This window comes from Seriola aureovittata, chromosome 2 (assembly GCF_021018895.1).
Source record: "Seriola aureovittata isolate HTS-2021-v1 ecotype China chromosome 2, ASM2101889v1, whole genome shotgun sequence".
Classification (NCBI taxonomy): Eukaryota; Metazoa; Chordata; class Actinopteri; order Carangiformes; family Carangidae; genus Seriola; species Seriola aureovittata.
In genome coordinates, this window is record NC_079365.1 from 11,144,153 (window position 1) to 11,155,028 (window position 10,876).

The 10,876-nt window shown below is 39.8% G+C and overlaps 2 protein-coding genes across 4 annotated transcripts; both read right to left on the reverse strand.

Annotated features, from left to right (window-relative positions):
- Nucleotides 1–194: 194 nt before the first annotated feature.
- On the reverse strand, nucleotides 195–7,481 carry tpra1 (transmembrane protein, adipocyte asscociated 1). Its single transcript, XM_056391876.1, has 11 exons — nucleotides 7,300–7,481; nucleotides 6,262–6,445; nucleotides 5,882–6,014; nucleotides 5,270–5,356; nucleotides 3,972–4,044; nucleotides 3,717–3,796; nucleotides 3,489–3,599; nucleotides 3,312–3,372; nucleotides 3,006–3,108; nucleotides 2,534–2,614; nucleotides 195–2,451 (listed from the first exon to the last, which is right to left on the reverse strand). The coding sequence occupies exons 2-11, from the start codon at nucleotides 6,432–6,434 to the stop codon at nucleotides 2,181–2,183; spliced, it is 1,173 nt and encodes a 390-aa protein (XP_056247851.1). The 5' UTR covers nucleotides 6,435–6,445; nucleotides 7,300–7,481; the 3' UTR covers nucleotides 195–2,180.
- A 209-nt stretch (nucleotides 7,482–7,690) lies between these two features.
- Nucleotides 7,691–10,679, reverse strand: trim107 (tripartite motif containing 107). 3 transcript variants are annotated; one of them, XM_056391846.1, is made up of 2 exons: nucleotides 10,567–10,679; nucleotides 7,691–9,500 (listed from the first exon to the last, which is right to left on the reverse strand). In XM_056391846.1, exon 2 carries the CDS (start codon nucleotides 9,487–9,489, stop codon nucleotides 8,026–8,028), a length of 1,464 nt encoding a protein of 487 aa, XP_056247821.1. In that variant the 5' UTR covers nucleotides 9,490–9,500; nucleotides 10,567–10,679; the 3' UTR covers nucleotides 7,691–8,025. The 3 variants fall into 3 exon arrangements, with proteins under 3 accessions (XP_056247821.1, XP_056247828.1, XP_056247838.1); XM_056391853.1 differs by lacking the exon at nucleotides 10,567–10,679 and adding an exon at nucleotides 10,332–10,560; XM_056391863.1 differs by lacking the exon at nucleotides 10,567–10,679 and adding an exon at nucleotides 9,618–10,252.
- Nucleotides 10,680–10,876: the final 197 nt, after the last annotated feature.

A 10,876-nucleotide genomic window follows, 5' to 3' on the forward strand; every position in this document is an offset into this window, starting at 1 on the left:
AAGACAAATCAGTCGCGTCATCAACACATGGGGAAATGCTAGTTTAAAAAAAAAAAAAAAAAAAAAACAAAACCCTATCTCAGAGTGTAGTTTCCACAAGACACCACAGAGTGGAGTCCTATCTCAAATTTCAATATACTGTACAGTCCATACCACAAGTCATGACGTAGTGTCCTATTCCCAAAACAACCAAATGAAAGTCCATGGTTTATTCTGTAGTTCATGGAATGCTCAACACATTGCATTAATACAGGCTGAATATTATACAATCAATGCACTTAAATAAAAAGGCAATTTACACGTCATTTGCAAAATGATTTCACCAACACACATTTTGTGTATGCAGAGAGAGCACTTCAATTGCATAACAATGCACCTTGTGGACTCATGTTATCAACAGCAAGCTGATTTCCCAATCACCATTTTAACTCCAAGTGATACAGCAGAGTTCACCAGCACTCAACTATGAATATAAAATATTTCGAGCTGGGCAAATACTGTAATTCCTTGGAAATACCTCACTTCTTTACTGTGTTGTTACTTTACAATGGTGAAAAAATAAATGTAACCCTACATTTTCTGCATACAGGTCACCACTATTTATGAATACTGCTATCTTAAATGGAGTAATCCATTCCTACCAAACATAGTATTTTTAGGGGAAAACCTGCATCCATCATATCTCCTTGGTAGGCATAAGTAAATGCGAGATGGTTTCAAAAGAATCAAGTGTGCTGTTGTAGTAATACTGTGTATGACAAGTATGATTTCATGAATTAAGCAAAGGCAAACAACTCAAAGCCTGAAATAAATCAGAATAGAATTTTTCTCTGCAACACTCATAGCTGTATCCTTGATATTGTCTTAAAATTACCCATCACTGACATAACTGCCTGAGCCTCTCTTGCTCAGAATTAATCAAAAGTTATGATCTATATAATGAAGCTGTATCAATGCCAACATTTGATACTATAAAATTGATTTTTTTTTGGTCAATTTTTACCACTTGTAATAACATTTATGAAAACTCTGAACACAGGAAACAGGTTAGCAGCAAAATACTCAAAACTCAACTTTGCAAGAACCACCCTTTTACAGCGAGCAAAGCTGAATTAGATATGCTGATAGGAAATGAGCGAAGGTCTGAACTGGAATACACAAAATAGGTTTCTGCACATTTGTTGTTCAGATCAAACAAATGGTAACACTTCCTCAATGACTCTGAAGCCAACAAATGTCCTCTCAGTAGCAAGAATGAGTAATCCGGTGCAAGAAATGAAAGCAAAAGCAGGAAATAAATAAAAGAGGGAAGAAATGTAAAGAGGAGAGCTTATGCCAGAGATGCCATTTAAATTGTTCAGGAATTGTGTCTCAGCCTCTAGGAGAGAGCCTTACAGATGGTTTGCGATCTTTAAAAATAAGGCAATGCCTGTATTTAGGAGTTAATGATTTCCTTATTATATTGCAGTGACAAACATCACGCTAACACCGTTCACTTGTTAACAGGACAGACAGCACCTATTTCAGAAGACAAAAGTACACCTATCAAAATGAATTAGCACAAGTCCTTGCCCTGTATAAAGAGGCACAGTGACAGTTGAGTCACAAATCTAATACAAGGCAGCAGATAAAGTCAGTAGAGATGCTGTTACTCAAAGGCTGTAGTGGGAATGTAAATATGTTCAGTTGTCATCAAAAGAATGTTAGATAGATTTTTAAGACTTGGGTACTTAAAATGGGGCTAAAACTTCATCACTGAGGATTGAGCAGTTGATGTTGGAATGACAGAAAATGTGCTGAGACGAGTCGGTAAGCCCCCACATTTAAGAACCTGTGGAACAGAATCAATTTGGAGTCTGTCGAGGCCAGGATGAGGGACAGGACTCCTGACGTGGAGCTACAGCAGCAGTGCACTCTGGCAACAGTGTTACAAAAGCAGTTGCTAAATTCACAGTCTTCCAGACAATTGGCCAGCAAAGGTCTCTCCTTAAGTGTCCACTTGTTCATTTATCGTGGCCTCAAAGAAAGACCAAGATTACCCTTCCTCGATGTCCCGCTACTTCGCTCTGCATGTTTTTGGCCAACTCCCCTGGTCATCATCCTGCCTGACACACTACACATGCACAACATTTAAGCCCAGCTGGATAACTATCTCTTCTCCCACTCTCCTCTTCATCCTTTCATGCATTGACAGGTCTCCACCGGTCAGCTTCAATGTTGTTAATGCTACTGGACCCATAGGGTCCAGAGGCAACATCATCCAGGTATGCTCCCACCATACGAGAGCTGCCGGGACCAGTGCTATCAATCTGGGTAGAGGAGTAGAACAGGCCCTGGTCGGTCAGCTCCTTACGGCCAAGTGTTGTAGCAACAGTGGGGGGAAGGTGGACGTCGCTCTCGTCCGGCTCATCCACCTGCGACTTGTAGGAGAACAGGATCTTGGGCTCTGAACTGTGGGGGAAGAAAGAAAGTCAAGTGTATTAAGTGCAACTATACAGTATTCTGTATATTTTTCATGATTCTCTGTACATACCCAAAGAAGCCTTTTAGGAATGTGACATAGATGAGTGGAGCAAATGTGGAGAAATACAGGAAGGTGGTGACATCCACACAGCTGGATCAGAAAAGACAAAATGAAGACAGGTTCCAAAACTGAGTGATTAGTCCCCTTAAAAGTCAGCTTCATTAGACATAAAAGCCCAACCAACAGGCTACTGCTATAAAGGGATATGTTTGTTATGTCCTCATCCTCTCAACTAAACTGCACTGAACATTACAGGACCAACCCAACAGTGAGTCATTCCCCTGGTTGCAACCCAGCCAAAAAGAGGTTTAAAATCAGCCACCCAGCTCCAAATCTACAACATTTTTCTAAAACGCTTGTTCATTTATTTCTCTATCTAATATTTCAATCACTCAAAGACAGAAATCCTTTTATAGCTATAGTTCTGTGGTAAATATAGAAATTCGCTGCTACACACAGCATTCATGAGGATAATACTGACCAGAGTCCCTCTATGACTCCAGCACATAGCAGAGCGCTGCCCAGGCCCTGGACAAGGTTCAGTAAAGACAGGATGGCAGCATACACATAGAAACTCCTCTTAGCTAAACAGAGGAAGCAAAACAAAGATTAATGAACAACAGAGAACAAGTGCATTCAATTATACGGCAGCATGCACTGATAAATAGCACATCAGCAAATGAAGTACAAAGTTTCCATTGATCATAGTTACATTAAAAATAATACTTATCTTTTAACTTATCAAATCTAATTTCTGTTCTTTGCTGCAGTTAAATCTGTAACTTACATGGCAGAGATATCCTCTCCCTCAATGGAGTTTTAGGCAAGATCACAATCAAAGAGTACACCTACAAAAAAAGGATTACATTATCAATCACAACAAATCAGTCATTGGGTATCTGACAAGTATGAGTTTTAGCTTTTTGCTGATGTTGCTACTGTTGCAGAGCTAAAGGTTACTGACCAGGAAGAAGAAGCAGGAACTGGCCAACCAGAAGTGCCGTCCTCCGTGGCCGTAGATGTTGAAGTCCTCAGCGGAGAGGTGACTGTCTGGATAAAGGATCTCTAGTGTGCCCTAAAACAATTTATTATCTATATTAATTGAATAAATTGCATAATGACAACCTGTTGTACAATATTAACATCATATATCCAAATAAATTTCATCTAACTTCTCATCATCTGCCATTACCTGTGTGATGGAGTAGGCCAGGGCCAGCACAGCAGTGATGGCCAGCACACGCTTGATACTGGACTTGCTCTCCAGGTGACCTGTTAAATAAGGAAATGGACTTGACTGAAAAACATATGGTATACAGACTTCAGTTATATAAAGGGAAAGTGGACAACATACTGAACATCTGAAACAGGCGCGTCATGTAAAAGGAGACAGATACTACATGGGTTAACTTATAAATTAGAAATGAAACCAGCGCAGCAAACTAACCGAAAGCCAGTCCCAAGATGATAACACTGAGCTCAATAGCCAGCAAGAAGAAACGGGTGATTTCCCACAGCACCTAAAGAGACAACAAACATCATGAGATTCTACTGTGGCAAATTAGCCCAGCTGTGTTGTAACACATATCGAAACAAAACATATGCATGACTTTACAGGTCAGGTCACAGTCTAGAGTGTTATATAATCAAGTGTATTTCTTTCTCTTCAACATTGCAGCCATCACAGTGTGCTATGGGAACAGAAGGACCATCACTGTGAACTCCATAGGGTCCAGTCTGGTATGTGAGGAATGTCAGCCATGCTTTTAGTTTTAAGACATGAAAGCCCTACAAAGTCATGCTGCAGCTCATTTCATGCCCTCTGGGTACTCCATAAAAGAGACATCCGTGACAAAATGTGGTGATTGCTACTTCAGTATGAGTGAAATATTTATGCTGCAAAGCTGCAACCTGTCATAATACTACATGAACAGTAAAAGGTAAAAAATTTTACACTATTAAACTCCAGGAAACCCAAACAAATGAATAAATAAAATAAATAACTAGCCAATTTAGAAAGGAATGCAACAGTATAAACTAGTTCTCACTAAATTGTTTGTTCCTACAAATGAAAAGCTATGGTCTCCACTGAAGCACACTTTTCACTGTAGTTTACAGTAAACATGAATATCTCGTGATGAGCACAGCTAAGAATAAGTTTCCAGTGACAGAAATTGAAAAGTATTTTTTGAAATGCACACAGTTCCTCCAACCATTAAAAATAAAACATGTATAAATAAACTACAAAAGGTCTATGCTTATGCAAATGTTATTTTTGTAAAGATAAAGGTAAAAATTAGACAACAAAAAAACAAGGTTTTGGGAATAAAGAGCGAAAATTAGAAGCCTATAATTGTATTACATCCATTTTTTATTTCTATTAATAACAACAACTTAGTGATTGTTATATATGATATAGATGTCAGATATATATTCACTCATACAGCATAAGCAAAACGTTTGACTTAGAGATGATAAATGATCTTTTGTTCAATATCTTCCCCAGATACATTTCTGTTTTACAGTTTCAATTGAAAACATTACGATAAGAAACAAACCTTAAACACCTTTAACAGACCTGTCAATCAGTTTGGAAGTGACGGGAGGTTCCAATACTGTGTTTTGAATTTTGGTATTGGTGGGGTTATCCATTTGTTTACATTTGGATCAAATGTTGTACCTGGAATTTACGCATGAAGACTTACAATGAAAAACCAGTATAGAATTATTAAAGTGCTTCCTTACTTTGTCTATGATGGTGGCAGCACTGGATGCACTGACAGTCATGGACACTATAGCCCGGGTGATTCCAACTGCTGCTACAACAAAAACCTAAAAGAAATACAGGTGCAGAATTGAGGAGAAAGTATAACTGATAATGCACTGTAACACTGCTGACAAACAATGAGCAGAGTTCCTTTACTGCCTTGCCAGGCACTGCAGAGCTCAGATATCTCCTTTTCTAGAGTTTTTATTGTTAGATTACCATCACTGGAATGATAAAACCAACAGAGAGATGCAGTACATTTTGGAAACAAAGAGTAAGCACCTGTCACTGAGAGGGAACAGACTATAAGGCAGAGTAGTAAACAAGAAAAAACCTTATCAGCAAGTTGTTCCACAAGGTCATTTGTCCCTGTTGTTGGACCAAAGTGAAAGTTAAAGACTTTAACGGTTGTTTCCTCCGAACGGTTTTATGGGGATCACTACCATAGTGAAATGTCCAGATCCTCAAAGTTTTGTTCTACCACTTCAAAAACTGATTAGGATAAACACAAGCACTACTGTGCAGCATGATGTCAATTTCCATATCACTCTGAATACTGTATATTGGTGTTTCTGTAATGGTTGTCCTACCAGCAAGTAAAAGGTGACGAAGATGGGGCTAGAGGTGAGTCGAATCTTTGCCCTGGCTGAGGGCAGCTTCCACATCAGGAATACAAAGAAGGCCACATTAGGCACTAGCAGTAAAATGTCCCAGAACCGCACCCTAAGACAGAGAGATGAATGTCAGAGGATAATGCAGAGCTTTCTGAAAAATGTTATTTTGTCTGCAGTAGAGACTGGACATGTGAAGACACTTTTGTGTAGTCAGCTGGGAATTCACTTTGAACAGTTAGTAATTTATTCTCATTATGCATTTCTGTCACTGTCCCACAAAGATTCAAAAACAAACTATGTTTTACTGACTATTTCATGAATTTCAACTATTTCTTCTACAGTGAGCTACTGATTACCTGGAGTCTCCAATGTCTTCATACAGAACTTGCAGACATTTGTGAGGCTTGGTGATGTTGGCTCCAGAATCAGGTTTCCAAGTTGGGAATGCTGATGTGTTCTCCAGTGGTGTGGGCGGACTACTGCCATTGTATTGAGTAAACCTAACCACAGCAGTCACTGTGGCTAGCATGGTGTCTGAGCCTGAGGCAAAACAAAAATATTATTATGTAAGATATTTATTGGAACTGATTCCTCACATGAGCTGAGGCAGATATCTTGCTTCTCATTTTCAAGAATTAAGGACTTTCTTACTTAAAGGGAGGTTCAGTTTATGAGGCAGAGTGAGGAAGCTCATTCACGGATAATCTTTTATGAGTGCTTATTATAAGTGAATATAAGAAAGATAAAGCTCGTGTCATTTAACCACAACAAAACACCTGTGCTGTTTCAGCTACAATTAGGGATTTAAAAGACATAGGAGATGTACAATTGTTGGGATTGTTGTGGCAGGGCAGACTTCTGTGGCAGCTTTCTCCACTTTAAGATAAACATTATGTAACAAGATTGGCTGGGACATCAGCCATGTGTGGTGTGGAGTTTAAAGTTTCAAACGGTGAAACTAACCTAATCCCATTAGCATTTACTTACAACAACAACAACAGTGAGAGAAATGTCAATATACAATACCTTGCTAAAATGATAGTGAATCATAACTTATCTCAAAATACGGTTCCTTCATATGTTTTATCAAAATACTTCCAGTTCGTAAAGGGGAATTTCAGTGTTAGCTAGCGCTGCTACTTCCAGCTTGCTAGCTGCCGTCGGGAGATATGTTTGTGAATTAAAATTATATTCTCCTTCCATTTTCCTTAGAGACAAACACGGTAATGATGACAATGTTGTCGGCAAACCTGTCTTGCTAATAAACATTAGGTACCACAGTCTAAAAGCCGACTGGCTCAGGTTAGGATCAAAACAAACGTGATCCTGGTGCAAGTGCAATGACGCTTACCAATGTAACGAGAGCTACAAATGATAAAAAAATAACATCTTACCGATTCAGAAGACTGGGATTCAAGGGCGCAACTCGTTGTAAAATGTTTTAGAAACACTATAACTTGAAGCGCATGCTTCACACGCTATTTTACACACTGTAATCGATCAACAAATCAATCACTAATACGGGACATAGCTGTACTGGAGAGTTTCGTTAAGAAATTTCCCCCATAAGGTCAGCTGACACTCGCCAAACAAGCGGAGCAACTCTCGCGAGATGACATGACATTATGACGTGCGTGTGTTTGTGGGGGTTGTTTTTCATACGGAATGTAAAAAGGAGGCAGGCTGTGGCAATACACAGGATTTTTTTTTTAGATCTATTAAAAGTAAGAGAAGTAAAATACACATTATGAGAGGATAACATAATATATTATGAAGCTTAGGATGTAAGGAATTTTGTACGGACTTTATTTGTCTGATGGAAGCAGAAAAACATCATAAAGCAGTTTTCAATGTTGTGCCTTTTGGCTTGTTTGAACCTTTACACTGAGACAAAATAATGACTTCTGGACACATTATTTTGAGCACTGTATTTGAGCATTATGTTTAAAGCACACTGTAATTCAATCAAAGGAGGATGAAATCAGACTGTTTTCTATGAAGACATGGCTAAGGACTTTCATCATACAAATCAAGTCTCAACTTTGGTGTTTTTAATATTATGACATTGTTAGATTGTGCAGCACATTTGCTAGGGATTAAATATTGAAATATAGTGATGATTATGAATAAATAGTGAGACGTGCTTTGGGGTGCCCTGACATCATCCTGTAGGCCAGGTGCACTGGTTCAGTTAGGTTGGCCTTAAATGTGTACACATGAGTCTTCCCACTGATGGGGCTGATGTTGTAGAAGCTCAGCCTGTGGGTCTTGAAGCTCAGTTTGATCTCTAGCTTCCGTGACACTGTGGTCCTCTTCAGTGGCACACTGTGACTCTGCTCAAAGGCTGTCAGGAGGTTATTGAACCACATCAGACACCAGGAGCTCCGGCTGCTTTCCAGAGCAGAGGGCAGCCCGCTACGTGGCAGCTTCCCACTGTAGCACACACCAATTATCCATGGAGAGCCCTCAAGCTCCACCTCCCAACTATGATCACCTTCTGAGAAGCTCTGGGTGCTGAGGACCTGGAAAAAGCTGGTGAACCTCTGAGGAGAGGATGGATAGGGCTGTTTTGTAGCACTGAAAGTCACTGTCTTCAAGTCCTCTGAGAGAATGAGGTTGGGATGGGCTGTTTCTGGGTCAAAGGTCACCTCTGAGGGGTTGAGGGTGTTCCGAAGGTACCGCTGAACCTCTGCAAGTCTTTCCCTCAGCTCAGTGTTCATGGTTTCCAGCTTGGGACAGGCTCGTGCTGGGCTGACTTTCGATTCAACATGGTCTTTCTCTTCTCCCACTGGTTTTGCCATTAACTCCACAATGTGCGGCTGTAGACTTTGGAGCTCATCGCTGAATGCAGCCTCATCTTCCTCAGTCAACAGGGACTCAGCTCTCAGCATAGCCTGCCTCAGCTGGTTAGTCAGCTCAGAGGTTTGACTGACTCGACTGATTATAATGGCCTCACCTGGACCTAACTCTTCTTCAATCATCTGCGTCACCTGCTCATTATAGCGCTGTGACAAATCCTTTATCTGCCCTAACAGTCTGGATACTTTCTCCCTCAGCTGAGCATTAGCATTGGTCACCTCTAACTCCTGCTCCTTCTCTTTCTTCAAAACAACCTCTGCCACCTCCAACTTGAGATTTAACTCTGTGACTTGAGATGCCAGTCTGAATTTAGGTTCATCCATTTCCATTTTGCCTTTGCCACTGCTTTGCTCATGATCAAAAGAAAAGGGGTGATCTGTGGATCCAGACCCGGATTGTAAGCCATCTTGGCCGATGTCGGAAGGGTTTTCAGTGGAGCTGCTTTTCCCAGCAGTGGCTTTGTAGGTCTCCACCATGCTACATATTTTGGAGCTTTTCACAAGAGCTGTGGGCCCCTGATATACTGCCTGGCACTCAGGACAGCTGTGTTGGTCTAGGCCTTCTCCCATGGTCTGCAGGCAAGCAATGCAGTAGGTATGACCACAAGGAAGAGAAACTGGCTCAGAGAATATCTGCAAGCAGATTGGGCAAGTAATATCCAGAACCAAAGATTCTGCATGATTCTTTTCACGATTTTGGTTTCCCTTGGTCTCATTCACAGACATGGTGGCAGGTGCTGGAAAAAACAGACAACTCAGAGTCAGACTTGAAAAATATATAAAGTTTATGATAAGTAAAACTTAATTAAAAAAATGAAATATTATATAATTATATTAAAAAGTATATATTATACCTCAAGAAAAATTTTGACCAAAAACCAAAAATACAATCTCGTTGTATTCTTTTTTCCCCCAATTATCAGTTTGTTCACTGTTAATTTACCAAACGTGAGAGTCTGCATATTGTTTCAAAATCTTCCATGCACTGCAAGGAGTAAAATTCTAGTTGGATTTTCTTTTTTTTTCGCTTAGTTGCCTAACTATATTTAAACCGAGTCAAACTTGTAATGAGTCTAAAACTGCACAGAGTATAAAATATCCACCAGGTGATACCTTTTAACTCAAACACACACAAACATACTAAGAACATGACCTCAGTGTCTTCAACGGTGGAGATGGTCCTGTATAATAAAACACATCGTGAAACTTTGTTGCATTTGCACCAGGAAACACCGGGAAGTTGCAAACACCAGCATGACAACGCACAGCAGCACGATGCAACCATCCAGGATATGCTGAATGTAGTCTGTATTATGAAAAAAATATGCCAGATGCAGATATACAGGCTAGACGAGGGTTACATCAAACGTTGTCTATTTTAAATGAAGAAGTTTAGTTCAAGAAAAAAGTCTCTGATTGGATACGAAAGATGGAGAAATCAAAACAACGAAGGTCAAAAACATTTCTGCGTCGTCAACTGTTAGTGCGTCTGTTTACCTAAGTTTCGATTTCCTGAAAACAGGATCTGCACGCTGCTGACTGCTTTGAGACTAATGAACCAGACTCACCTTGTCAGCCCCGATTCTGCTTCTGGGCATAAATTTGATTTCAATTACTGTGGCTTTGCCTCTTTTCAAAAAAAAAAAAAAAAAAAAAAAAAGGTTTACATTATTATTCATAAGCATGTGCGCATCTTTTCTTGCACAAGGCGTACAGCCAGCGATTCATTGTTTACAAAGGATTTAATAAGTTAGGTTTGCGTCATTAAAAAAAACATAATATCAAACAGCTTCAAAGACTGACCTTGCACTCTTGTGTCGAGTCTTCCTGTTCAGGTGGGAGTCAATAAAACGCACTGACGCACAGATCAGCGGCCAGACTCGTCCACGCCTTTCCTCTCACAGACAGTTTCATCATTCTCACTGGAGCAACACGTTTCAGTCTGACTTCATTTATGTGTTTATTTGCCAATTCTTTGATCATCTGACCCTCTATCTAATATAGTAGCTAAATGTTATGCCCTAAGTGCTGGTATAGCACCAATGTAATGACATTTTGTTTAAAACATTTTTTTCTTTATAATATACATAAGTGTAAGCTATTGGAAATTAAA